Consider the following 14227-nt stretch of genomic DNA (forward strand, 5'->3'; position numbering starts at 1 on the left):
TTACAGGTGCACGGCTTCTTACTAAGAGTTGCCCTAGAATAAGAGGGACTTTTTGCTTGTTTAATAAGCCTGTTTATATTGAGCACATTTATAGCCATCTTGTAAAAGCTATCAAATATGGCATTTTACAAAGATATGTTCAAAGATTAATAAAGGAAAAAAGCTTCAAAGTTGGACATTTCCCACCATGTCAGGTAGTGAAAATGTCTCAGTAATGAGAATACTGCTACATTAGATAACCAGTATGCTAAGTAGTGGCTTTTAGCTCTCTCCCTATTCCATATATGTGGTAAAGAATATGAGAGGTGCTCTCCCACTTACACTTTATAACTGAAAGTGTAGTTTATGGCTGGCTTATGTATGTTACAGCACATGAGTGTCAGTCACCCCCTGGGGTAGATGCAGGCCACCTATTGGTACATACGTCATAAAATAGTAATTCTTTAATAAATAAAAGTTCTCGGAGGTGAAGATTTTATAATGCCTCTGACTTTAAGACATATAAACAGCATGATTAGCTAATGTAGGTGTCCTTACCGCATATCTAATTTAAAAATCCAATTAACACCAAGAGTGGCTCTGGAAAGGATTTGCAAAATGTTTCTACCAAGAAACTCTTCTTAAAAGCCTCTCACATGAGGAAGATTAGCCAAGGAAGTCGCTTTCAACCTATTAATTAAAAAAAAAATTTTTTTTTTTAGCCAATAAATATTCCTATGAGGGAAAGTAAAGAGAACATTTTTAGCAGGATGCAGGGAATATGTCCCCTCCCACTATGCAATGTTTGATGCCCCCCATCATTAGCAGCGTAGCTGCCCATTTCTTATCTTGATTGACAGGTTAATAAGGGACCTGGGGCTATCTTTTCAGTATGAACACACAACCTTACCAATTACTTTTAAATTATTGCTAATCTGTCAGAAAATAACAAGCATGGGGAATAAAAATATCTGAAAAAGTGAAATGTCTGAAGAAGCTTTTACTTCCGGTGCTTTAAAAGGTTTAGTTCAGAAAACTTGCCAGAATTTAGTCAATAGATTTTAGGGAGAGGATTTTTTTTTTTCTTTTTCTTTCTTTCTTTCTTTCTTTCTTTCTTTTTTTTTTTAAGAAAAACTTGTAGTTTATAATAGTTCATTGGTTCAATTAGGGGCGAAAAAGAAGGGAGTTTTGTAATGCAATTGTCCAGCAAAGGAAAACGCTTTAAATTGGGGGATTATGTGCACAGACCACCTGTAGGGCATTCAGAGCCCTTTTCTATAATGCTTCAACCCATGCCTAGCTGCCTGCAGGCTGGCTAACAATGCCGGGAAAAGCTGTTTAAAAGGCTGAGCGCACTTGTGCCTCTGGTCTTCACTAACTGTTACAAGTCTTCCTCTCCCTCGCTCTCTCTCCTTTTTAAAGTAAAAGTCCCACATCCCTTTAATGGAAGAACTTTAAGGCTCCGCGGTGGCCAATTGGTCTGCACCAAGAGGAGCCGGGCAGCAGGGAAAGAAACTTCAGACTATACAGCACATTTGGAGAGGAGAAAAGATCAAAGTTTTTCAAACTCAAAAGACCAAGTTCCCTACAGATTAACCCTATTCATTTAGCTCCTCTTAAAGGAATGATGTGCTGGGCCACTGGGCAGACAGGTAAAAAGTTCAACAATTGCCAAAGCATTCTTCTGCTAATTCAACAGCCTTCTGCTCAAATAAATTAGCTTAGTCTTGACAGAGGAACAATAGCTTTTTCTCTAGGAAAAGCAGCACATTTGATATACACAAGCCTGGAAGGTTATTAAGATGTTAACCCGTTAGTCTAATCCATTAAAGAGCGCCTGCTCCACTACCAGATAGTCAAGTGACTTACACTGTAAAGTGTGATCTATGGTTTAAAACATTAACCTCTACACTTAAGCAGTGTGTTCAGTCCCTGAAAACCCAGGTGCTTTCAAAATCAGGGACACCAAGAAATAAATGTGGGGTTTTGAAGCTTTTAGTGATATTGTACAAGATAAATTAACAAGGCCTGAGTGCAATTGTTGCCTTGCAAAAGTTCCATTTACATATACTAAGATGAGTGTTATTATCCATGGATGAGAAAAGGGATACCATGAAAACACCATCTTTTGGGAAGGTGCAAAAACTCAATTTTGATTTCAGTTCAACAATGATATTTACTTTGCTAACAACTTAAGAACTAGAGCTTAACAGGTCATTTTCTCCATGCCTAAGGTCAGTGTACAGAATGAGAAACCAGAAAAGTCCATTTTTTTCAATGCATCCTTAGCAAGCACTTTAAAGGTAACAGCTTAGAAGAGGCAGGGGGAAAGGGTGATGCTTAAATCATTTATCAAAAGTCATTTTTATTGACAAAATAGAATACTTATATTTGTTCTTACAGGGGTGGCCTCTAAACTTTTTACAAAAAATGTACAGACTGTATATCTTTGGATATGTACATATTTTACATATTTTTACAATTTAACAAATAATTATATAAATACATCCTCTAATGTAAGAAACCCGTATTTACTTGGGGTGTATAATTAAGACATTTCTTGTTTGTTTATTTAAGGCATTTGCCTGGTCATTAAGAATACCCAAACCGTGCAATTCCATTAGGTCGCGGTCATTCCTCCTCTAGAATATGTTAGGAGTAAGAGTTTACGTAGGACAGTCGAGGGAGAAAAATAGGTCCCTCAGGTGAAATCTGTAGATCTGGCTTCAAGCTCAGCAAATGGCAACCAGCGAGGGCTCCAAACCTTGCGTTCTGAAACGCAGCAGAGTCCACCCTCCTCTGCCAACAGAGATTAACGCCTGGCGGGAGGAGCTCCTCGCATATCAATGGAGGAAAGGGGGCTGGGTCTGGGAGCCTTCAATGCCAGGTACTTTGTTCTAAGCGAGTCATTCAAGTCCCAGCTAATGGATACCATTAAGAGTTCATTATCATGCTAATAGCAATCAACACGGTGAAGGGGTGGGAACCTCAGCCCTTCGAGTGTCCCTTCGCTGCACTTGGTTTCCTCGCCCCCCTCCCCATTCCTTCCGGGTGCCCCCTCCCCTCCACTCAGACCTGGGACAACGGCATCTGCTTTGGATAAGACACGGAGCTGGCCGTGCCAGATCGCCACGTCAGGCCGGTGCTGACGTCGCTGTAGAGGGATCCCGCCCCACCGCCCGGACCCCCGCCCCCACCGGACCCCACGCCTCCACCACCCCCGGCTCCCCCGGGTCCCCCCGCGGCCGCGGCGCCCGCGCCCCCGCCCCCCGTGGCGCCCTTGCTGGCCCAGCAGCAGCGGGTGCACAGGGCACGCCACGACTCTAGCGTCTTGCCAGACCAGACCCACACGCCCGAGGTGATGCCCACCACGAGGCACATGAAGTACTTGAGCATGAAGACAGCGTAGTCGGGCCGGCGAGCCTGGTCTGGCTGCAGGTCCCGTAGGCACGGGCAGTTGTGCGTGGCCTCCCAGCGCGGGCGGTTGTGCTGCTCATAAAAGAGGCAGGCGACCACGACGGCGGCGGGCACGGTGTAGAGTACGGTGAAGAGACCTAGGCGGATCATGAGCTTCTCTAGTTTGTGCGTCTTGGTGGGGCCGCCCTGCTGCTTGATAACCGAGCGGATACGGAAGAGCGACACGAAGCCGGCCAGTAGGAACATGGTGCCAATGAAGAGGTAGATGACGAGCGGCGCCAGCACGAAGCCGCGCAGGTTGTCGAGGCTCTGGTTGCCCACGTAGCAGATGCCAGCCACCGGGTCGCCGTCCACGGAGCTGAGCGCCAGCACGGCGATAGACTTGACGCTGGGCACGAGCCACGCGGCCAGGTGGAAGTATTGCGAGTAGCCGGCGATGGCCTCGTTGCCCCATTTCATGCCCGCCGCCAGGAACCACGTGAGCGACAGGATCACCCACCAGATGGAGCTGGCCATGCCGAAGAAGTAGACGAGCAAGAAGACCACGGTGCACAGCGCCGGGCCCGTGGTCTCGTAGCGCACGTGCTGCTCCACAGCGCCCAGCTCCTCATACTCGCCGCGCCCGCCCGGGCCGCCCGCTCCCGCTCCCGCCGCGCCCGCGCCGGCCGCCGCCGCCGCCGCCGCGCCGCCCGCTCCTGCCGTGCCGCCCGCGCCCGGCGCGCCGCCGCTGCACGCCACCTTCTCGTGGCCAGCCACCAGTCGTACCAGGTAGCCGACGGACACGAAGAGGTAGCAGGCCGAAAGAAAGATAATGGGCCGCTCGGGATACTTGAAGCGCTCCATGTCGATGAGGAAGGTGGAGACGGTGGCGAAGGTGGACACGAAGCACAGCACAGACCACAGGCCGATCCAGAAGACGGTGAAGGCGCGTTCGTCCTGGCTGAAGAAGGGGTTGTGGCAGGGCAGCGCGCAGTTGGCGATCTGGCCGGTCTTGACGCGGTTGTAAAGCGGATGCCGCTCGCTGGACACGCTCACCATGGGCGCGCGGCACTGGCAGCCCGGCTCGCAGGGCGCTGAGCCGCCGCCAGGGGGCCGCGCCTTCCCGCCACCGCCGCCGCGCGTGGGGGGCGCCGCTGCGTCCCCGCCGCCACCGCCCCTACCGCGGGACGGGGGCCTGGCCCCCGGTGGGCGGCCGTGGCCGCTGCCGGAGGGCGGCTGCTCACCCGGAGGCGGCGGCGGCAGGCGGCGCGGCGGACTGGGTGCGGCTGTGGTGAGGTCCGTGCGGTTGTAGTCCATGCACAGCGTGTCGGGGTTGCCCTGCTCCGGCAGCCGGTCGCAGCGCATGCGGTCGGGCCACGCGAAGCCGTACTGGCGCATGAGGGGCGCGCAGCCGGCCTTGGCGCGTTCGCATACCGAGCGGCAAGGAGGCAGGGGCTTCTTGTAGTCCTCCAGGCAGATGGGCGTGTACATGCTGCACAGGAAGAACTTGAGGTCCGGCGAGCACTGGATCTCTACCAGGGGCCAGAACTGGTGCACCTCCAGGCCCGCCTCATCCTGCGTGTCGTGGTTGAACTGGTTGGGCATGTACGTGTAGTTGTAGCCGATGCCTTTGCAAAGCGGCACGGTAATCTCTTGGCACGCCAGCTCCTTGGCGGAGGCAGCCGCCGCGCCGCTCGAGCGCTGCAACAGCGCCAAGGCGGCCAGCAACGAGGTCACTTCCAACAGGTAACCCCACTCCATGCTGCGCGCCGCGGCCCCGCGCCCTCGCCCTCCAGGCGGCGCGCGGAGGGGCGCCGGGAGATTCGGCGAGGGAGCCGGAGAAGGGTAAAGCGGGTGTCCTGTTGGTCTCTCTCCTGGAAAGCTTGTCTGCAGATAACCTAGTCCCTTCTCGGGACGCGTCCGCACAGCGGGGTCCGAAGCCTGGGCACCGGCGGTGAGGGTTCTGCAGGCGTGCACCACAGTCCCCGAGAGTCTGCCCTGCTGACTCCCGGTCGAACTCAGCCCTCTCGCAGCACAGCGGCTAGTCTCCGGCTCATCGTCCCTCTTTCGCTCGCTTTCTCTCCCGCGCGCCCGGCCACTTCTCCACGAGGCGCCGGCGACGGTGAGGTGACTTTGCCGGACACTGAGGGCGGCGGCACAGCAAGTTTCCTTTCGGGCCGCGGTGCGCAGTCAAGATGGCTGGGCCAGGCCGCTCCCCGCGCCGGGTCAGCCCCTGCAGCCCCCTTTCTGTCCCCGGGGACTCATGCTCGCCCCCAAAGCTGCGCAGCTCTGCTGCCGGAGTTCGGGACCCGCCTCCGCAGAGGCCTCCGCCCTCTTTCCCCGGCGTCGGTCCGTCTGTCCACCTCCGGGACTGACAGACTCCGCCTCCGGTAAAAGTCCGCTCCGCGCTCCGGCCGGCAATCGGGCGAGGTGTAGGCAGACCCCTTCTTGCTAGACACACAAAACCAAATCCAGACCAAGAAGGCGGAGTAGACACCTGAGCGGCGCAGCCCGCGCCCAGCCGCCACCGCCTCCGCCGCCGCCGCCTCCTCCTTCTCCTCCTCCTCCTCCTCCTCCTCGGCGGGAGCAGCGCCCTTCACCCAACTTCCCGGCTCCGGCCCCGCTCGCGCCGCCCGGCCGGCTCATGAATATTTATACAGCGCGACTCGGTCTCCGCCCTCGGCCGGGAGCGCCAATCGCCGGGTGACGGGGCGGAGTCTATGCGCTCCCAAGACTCGGCCTTCCTTAAGGCGGTCAGGAGTGTCCCCCATGGCCATGCGCGCTTTCTGCAGCTGGAGTTTCGGTAACCTTGGGATTGACCGCAGAGAGCGAGGTTTTGCCATTAACGTCGCCACATAGCCCAGAGCGTTTGAGTTCTTGGTTCCTTTTCCCCGAGTCTGCTTTTGGGGACCGGGATGGGGGTTTAATGCACGTGCGTGCTTTTCCAAGCTCGTTTCAAACAAGTCACGTCCCTGCCTACTCATGCCCAGTAATATCAGTGACCCCGCGCACCTCCGTGAACTGGGTCATTGGGAAACCTACGCGGACGCGAGTGTGCGGGAGCCTGACTGGGGCCGGGCTCTGCAGGAGACTTGGGAAGGGGTGCTCTTCTTGGGGCTCTTAGAATGATGCTGTTTGAGGCTTGGAAATGAGGGAGGAGCGGAAGGACGGGAGTTCATTTTGGATGATGGATCTGGACGGGGCGGTGGGGGGCGGTGCGCCCCAGGAAGTGTACGGGAGCACAGTCGCCCGTGCCCCAGGGGCGCAAGAGGCGCCAGGCACAAGGGCTGGCTCAGTATTCTCTCGCTTCCGCTGAGTGGCCTCAGTTTCCTTACCTGAAGAGTCCGGTAATAGTGCGGATTTCAAAGGGTGTTCCGGTAGTTAGGTGGGATAAAGTCTGTAAAGCATCTAGGACACAGTGCTTCCTTATGAAAAAATAATTTCCTTTCCGAAAGAAAGGAAAGAAAGAAAAGAGAGAGAGAGAGAAAAGAAAAGAAAAAGAAAAAAGAAAAGAAAGACCAACTTATAAGTAGGGCAGACTGCGTCTGGATTGTCTCTCTTCGCCTCGTACTTTTGGAACAAATACGTGTCTATACAAAGTTCACCGTTTTTCCAGAGCCTCCTTTTCTACCGTGGGAGGCGGTGCTGAGCCCTGGCGCTGACGCACCGACACGTATCAGTGATCCGCTAGGAGCAGAGCGGGACCCAAGCTGCTTTTAGCAGCCGCTTGGGACAACGCCAATGAGTACTTGCCCCTGCCAGCTCCGCAACTACTTTAAGATGGGGAGGGGAGGCGGAGGCCCGAGGGGCCGGCGGCCTGGCAGGTTCATTTACGCTTGTTAGGACGTCCTAGGGGGTTGTCTTTCTCTTAGAATGGAGTGTTTATTTTTTAATTGATGTGCTGTTTCATTTAGCGCTTGTATGGAACTCATGCTGTGGCTGTAATTACTGTAATCTCGGGAACAAGCATTTCAGTTAGCCAGGAGGGTGGCAAAATACGTTCTCTCTCTCTCTCTGTGTCTCCCCTCCTCCACCCGATTCTCTCTTCTTTCTCTTTCTGTTTCAAGATTTTTGTCAGGTTTCATAGCAGGAACGAGTAGGGCTAGGAACCAAAGTTGTTGTGTGGGAACAGAAAGAATAATTAAGGGTATATTTGAGGCCAGTTCAGTTTGGGGGAGAGGTGTTGTTGGTGGTAGGTGGTGTTTATCTTTATAAAAACAATTTTGTCGTGGAACAAAAATAATTAGCAGCATTTGTATATTGCTTGAGCTAATGGAATCTGTGCCACCACCCCCCCCCCCGTTTTTGGCAAATTCTGTATTTTGGCCAAGAATTCTAGGCATATCCATCAAGCTGTATATCTTTTTTTTTTTTTTTTTCTTTTAATTGAAATCTAGTTAGAACCTCTTTACACTGAAAAACAACACTTCCTTCCCACTTTTGTTTTGGAAAAGCTAAACTCCGTAGGAATCTAATTCAAAGGCTTGAGAAATACTGTATTAGCTAATTCAGCCGAAAATGGTTGCTATTCAAAAATGCAAAGACTTGACCTTTAGTTGGTCTTTTCTATGGATTCCTTTCCCCTCTCTTCGCATTCGGAATTCCCTTTTATGGTGTGCTGAATGTAGAAAGTCACTTATCTCTTTTGTTGGTACTTTGTTCATAGACGGCCTTCTCCAGGACATCCAGCTTGCAGAGCAACCGCAGGTAATTGCTGGAGTCCTGAGAGCAGTGTGTAGGCAGTCCCCTTAGTAAGGACCCGCCTGGGCACTATGTTGTCCAGACCACAGATGGGAGGGGCTAGTTTCCAAAAGCAACACTGGTGGTGAAAAGTTCTACTGCTTTTCTTCAGCAGGAAAACGTCAAATAGTGAAGTTTAGAATTACACTATATAAATTTACTAGAATTAAGTAAAAACAAACTGACATTTGAAAATTGAGTCTGAAAATAGTTGATTTTGGCTTTTAATCGGCATTTAAACTTTTTTTCTTTTGAGACAAGATGAAAGCTTTGATGATGTGGAATGTGGAAATTTTTGGTAAGTATATTAAGCTTGCAGGAGAAAATAAGCAGACAAAAGTTCAGAGCTTTCAAAAATCATGGTACAAGCTTTTGGGAGAGCTTACTGATTTGTGAGGTTGAAACCATTTACATAAAAATCATTAAAATTTGCTCTTAATTGAGAGGATATAAGAATAGAATTTAAAATTTACTATTAAATGGCTACTTGACAGTCTTTGAGAACAGAAGAGACTTATAGTGTATAAAAAGCTAATTAGTATATAGAAAGCAATGACAGTTAGCTAAAAGACACTGGAATCATTTATCATCATTGCTGGCTAAATAATGATCTTTTTTCTCTTGTATGTATGTAAAGCAGCTGTTTTTTAAGGGAGGGGAAATAGTTTTAGTAGTGACATAAATAATGTAAGAAACCTTCTAGAGGGATTTCTGAACAGATGTCTTGTTACTGAATAGCCTACAAGCATAATAATATATACAGTTGAGGCAGGAATCTAAGTCATAGGAGGGAATATTTCATAAAACATTGGATACCAAATTAGGTAGGAGACTATCAATATAGTATATGTCTTGACTGTAAGGAACGTTGGGGAAATTACATTTCAGTGGATTATAGTTTAAAAATCCAATATAAAAATCTCGATTCCAGTGTGAGTCCCTGTACCAACACCAATAAAATGATTCATTCAAGATTAAATGGAGAACCTTTTAGTAACTAATGAAATTCTTAGACATTATATAAAACAGCAATTGTTTCTTCTAAAAGCTTATTTTCTTTCAGGTAAACAAACAAGTATTATATCATTGGAGAATATAAAACTTGATAGGGTAATATTGGGGCTTCTTGGTATTTAAAAATCTTTCAGAAAATTTATGTTTTGAATCACTTGCTACATGGATGGAAGAAAAGGTATAGGTCAACTGACCCTGCTTCAATTTCTGTTAGAATTAAAATGGGTGAAATTATTTCAATGTTAACATTAAACTCTATTAACCATCATCCTCTTCTGTTTTCTCTACCACCAGGAAAAGGATTCTGTCAGAAGGAAGTACTCTTGCTGTGTCTGCTGTAGGAAGGCCCAGTTGTGAATGCCTGGAGACAACGGAGCCAAATATCCACTAAGGGCCAGGAGTCAGATTCTCACTTTACATGCAGCTGCCATTTTGGGAAAAAAAAAAAAAAATGGCGATTGCACTGTCATTATTTCATTTTATAGTTCTTCTAAAATGTGTTTTAAAAATCAATAACTATTATTTGTTTCTCATTCATACTGCAATATTGGCCGGATACTGAAACTCTTCATGCCATAGGGTGCATTGTGCTTTAGTTTGGGAACTTTCAGGGCAATAGACCACTAAGTAAAACTGGCTTTGTTAAGGAGGTTACTTAATTAATATGGTATGTCAGTCAATCTGAAGCAAGAAGTTCCACCATTGTGACTCAGTGTTAGGCCTGCAGATAGGCTTCTAGGCTCTTGGCTTCCCCTTTGGTTACATGGGGCCTCTCGTTGTCAGGTCATCACTTTTCATAGGACTGCAGCAGAGGCAAGAAAGATGGCAGAGCCTGCCCCTGTGCAATTGTCCGATTAGAAAAGAAAACCTTTCCTTGAAGATCTTCTCTTTAGGTCACATTGTTGGAAGAATTACACCATTCTTAGCTGCAAGGAGGCTGGGAGAGCGAGCATCTGGTGGGTGGCAGGTGACAGGTGGGGTCTAGTGGCAGGAAGTCAAGGAAGTGAGAATGGCTATTGAGCAGGTAAATCACAGTCAGCCACACATTACTAGTTGAAGTTAACTTTCAAGCAATATCCTTTAGTCTTTTAAGTCTTATATCATGTAATATAAAAAAAACAGTCAAATATACTACAGGAGAAACTATTGAATACCATCTGTGAAGGGCCATGTAAGTCAAAGAATCTTTATGTTAAAAAATGTTGGTGTATAAGAGTTTACTTCCGGTAACAGTGATTCACTTAAAACGATGGTCTTTTACATTAGTAATACAGTAATAACATAAGGGCACTGAGTGCATGGAGGCGATAGGGTGACAATGACATTTCTTTCTATTTTGTTTATCTTTGACCAGACTTAGGTAATCGGATGTAATTTTAATTTGAGAGGTGATAGCACTTTATTTTTTGTCTGGTGTGAGTCTCACATGCTCTCTCAGAAGCAAATGTACTTTCATAGGATTAACCTTATTAGTTTATAAGAAGTATAATTCATGGTATAATGATTTAAAGACAGCATAAGAAAAAAAGGATGCATTAGAAGGTGGAATTTACATAAATTGTATCACATTAATATGAACTCCTGGATGCTTTCTCAAAACACAGTGCTGTAGGGTTTGGTTTGGTTTTCCAGTAGGGCGCCTGGTGGCTCAGTTGCCTAAGTATCTACCTTCAGGTCGGTCATGATCTCCGGGTCCTGGGATGGAGTCCACATTGGGCATCCTATGAGATATTGGGAGTCTCTCCCTCTCCCCTCCCCCACCCTGCTCATGCTTGTGCAGTCTCTCTCTCTCTCAAATAAAAATTTTTTAAAAAAATTAATAAAAAATCCTATTCTAGAATGTGTTCAGAATATACTATTAAGTGAAATAAAGTGGGACATAGAACAATATGGTTTGAGCCTCAATTATACCATTATGTATGTATAGAAAAAACTAGAAAGAATCCATAGAAATATTACTTAGAGTTGTATTTGAACCGGGTTGACTAGGAGTAATCTTTATTTTTTCTTTTTTTTTAAAGATTTTATTCATTCTTCAGAGAGAGAGGGAGAGAGAGCGAGCACAGGCAGACAGAATGGCAGGCAGAGGCTGAGGGAGAAGCAGGCTCCCTGCTGAGCAAGGAGCCCGATGTGGGACTTGATCCCAGGACGCTGGGATCATGCTTAACCAACTGAGCCACCCAGGCATCCCTTTTCTTTTCTTAATGGTCTGAATTTTATACTTAGAAAAAGTCTTGAAACAACCCTAGACTTAGCACTTGTATATTGTTTTGTGCTGTTCTTCATTTTACATATTTTGTCCTTTTCCCTTAAATGGACCAAAATTACCAAAGAGCAGGAATCATGTCTTAGCTATCTTTTTCCCCCACAGATATTCAATCCCATGTATAACCCTGTGCTGTCAAAACATGTGTTGGGCAATTTACAGATTGACTTATTTTCCTTACCTTTGGTTGGATTCTCTATCCCAGTGATCCAGAGCTATCCTTCTGATTGAAGATCTGTGGTTTTGAATGGGATGTGAGGGAGGAAAGGACAAAGTTTGTTATTGCAGGGCCATAGAACTGGCATTAGAAGTAGAATTCTGACTCTTGGGTGGCTTAGTCAGTTAAGCATCTGCTTTCAGCTCAGGTCACGATTCCAGGGTTCTGGGATCGAGTCCTGCATCCGGCTCCCTGCCCAGCAGGGAGTCTGCTTCCCCCTCTGCCTGCTCTTCCCCCTGCTCGTGCTCTCTCTCTCCAACAGATAAATAAATAAAATCTTAAAAAAAAAAAAGAAGTAGAATTCTGATGGCTCTAGCCTTATCTGTCCTTGGCACAACGTCCAGATCTGCCCTAGGCTGATCTAGCTTATTGCACGTATTCTTAGGTCACAACTGTGCTATTACATAGTGATATGCCAATATCACTTTTTGGACCTTTCTTTTTACTGGTTATGGGTAAAGTGCAAGTTAGTGAAGGAGATTTTGTGCAGTTGTGGAGAGAAGACCTGGTTTGAAACAGGCAGTCCTGGGGGCAATTCCAGCCTAGTTATTTGCTACCCATAGAGACAGGTAACCTGTAGCCTCTCTGAGTTTCACTTCTTCATGCTTAAGGTATGTAATGACAAATATGAGGCCCCTCCCACCATTGGTTGTGAGAGTTAGATGAGCCAAAATTTACAGGCACCAAGCACAATGTCTAGACTTTGATACATGAATTGAGCTTTGTAGGAGTTCACTCTTACTGCACAGAGGGATAGAAAATGTATCTTTGACCACAAAAATTGCTACAGGATGAAGTTATCCTGCTTATCCTTAAAACATTTTTTTAATGGTAGGAAGATCTCCTTTGCCTCTCATTCATAAATTCAGTTAAGATTTAGCACTAATTGTTCTGGTTACTATTAATGTGTAAAGGTGATCTCAAATTTCGGTAGATTAAAACAAACTTTTTTTTTTCTTTCACAATTTTAAGGGTCAGAAATTTAAAAGGGGGTTACATATCTTGCTTGGGATCTCTCTTATAGTTGCAATCAAGTATTTGTAGGATCACAGTCATCTGCAGACTTGGCAGGCATATATGACCAAGCTGGTTGACTCATGAAGCTACCAGTTGATATAAAAACCAGCTCAGATTCAAGGGCAGAGGCATGGATTTTCCTCAAAATGGAAGGAATTTGGGGAACCATATTTTAAAGTAGCCACACCAGCTAAATTCTGGGTCCTATGTTAAGTGTTAGGCTATAAAGATAGATGAGACATTGAGTTGGAGTTCTCTAAAGAAACCAAACCAATGGGATATATATGAATTATTATAAGGAATTGGTTCATGTGATTATGGAGGCTGGGAAGTCCCCTAATCCACCATTTGCAAGCTGGAGATTCAAGAAGGCCAGTGGTGTAGTTCAACCAACTCCAAAAACCTGAGAACCACCGGAATTGATGGTGAAGTTCCCAATCTCAGAGGAGAAGAAGTCTAATGTCTCAGGTCAAACATGCAGAAAAGGGGTGAATTCTCCCTTCCTTTGACTTTTGGTCAATTCTTGCTGTCAATGGATGGATGATGCCACTCACACTGGGGAGGGCAACATACTTTAGAGTCCACTGATTCGAATGTTAATCTCATCCAGAAAGACCCTCACAGATGCACCCAGTAATAATGTTTAGCCAAATATATGGGTACCCTGTGATCTAGCCAGGTTGACACATAAAATTAACCATCACAGATATTGTTTCTTTTGTAGGGAACTCACATAGGACAGCAACAGATACACAACTACAAGCTATTTGGTAGAAGTATCTACAAAATACACAAATAATATTAGGGAACAACTAGACGTGCTGTAAAAAGCTGGGAAAGGCCTTTACAGGGATTTTGAAGAACGATCACTGAGTTTGTTAATTTGAGGAGAGGCCTAATGTTCTAATGCATGTGACAAAGCATTTATGAATCTGGAAGATGAATTGTCTTCGCATTTGTTACACTTGTTCATGTAACAGCAAGAATATTCCTTGAACAGAAGCATTTTTATTTGCATTTAATCAGTTGACATATTTGCATCTTTGGCAGGTTACATTTAGATAGACAGAGTTCAGCATCTGTTACTGTATTTTCAGCTTTCAGGAAGAGGATGCTAGCTGAAAATGACCCAGAGGACACATTATCTCACGTTACATGGGATCCGGGGGTGGGATGGCTGCAAAGTTGATTAATTCTGTGCATCTATAGACACTGTTGAGACAAGATCCTTTCTAGTTATTTCTTTGTTAGCATCAGTGTATTGGTTAGTTTCCCTCATGGTTCCAAAGTGGCTTCATATTGCTGGTTACAGCTCATGTCTTCACATACCAATATCCGGAGGCAGAAAGAGGGACATTTTTATGTATCTCCAGCCTTTCCTGGAACAGAATTAGGCCGCAACATTCAGATCTGGTGCGCTGAGGAGGGATCACTTAAACAAAATCAAGGCTTTGCCAAAAGGTAAGGGGATGGCCTTAGGTAACCACAGGTGTCTGCTGGAACCCCAAGGCCTATTAGAGCACGTGGTAAGAGGCCAATATGTGTGTAATTCTGGCTCTCCAAGGTCAGATATGGTATAGCCTTGCAGTCTTTGAAGA

The 14227-nt window shown here is 46.7% G+C and overlaps 1 protein-coding gene across 1 annotated transcript; it reads right to left on the reverse strand.

The window, feature by feature from the left end:
* Positions 1 to 2324: 2324 nt before the first annotated feature.
* FZD8 (frizzled class receptor 8) lies at positions 2325 to 5982 on the reverse strand. Its single transcript, XM_059184280.1, has one exon. The coding sequence runs from the start codon at positions 5134 to 5136 to the stop codon at positions 3049 to 3051; it is 2088 nt and encodes a 695-aa protein (XP_059040263.1). The 5' UTR covers positions 5137 to 5982; the 3' UTR covers positions 2325 to 3048.
* Positions 5983 to 14227: the final 8245 nt, after the last annotated feature.

This window comes from Mustela lutreola, chromosome 8 (assembly GCF_030435805.1).
Source record: "Mustela lutreola isolate mMusLut2 chromosome 8, mMusLut2.pri, whole genome shotgun sequence".
NCBI classification, from domain to species: Eukaryota; Metazoa; Chordata; class Mammalia; order Carnivora; family Mustelidae; genus Mustela; species Mustela lutreola.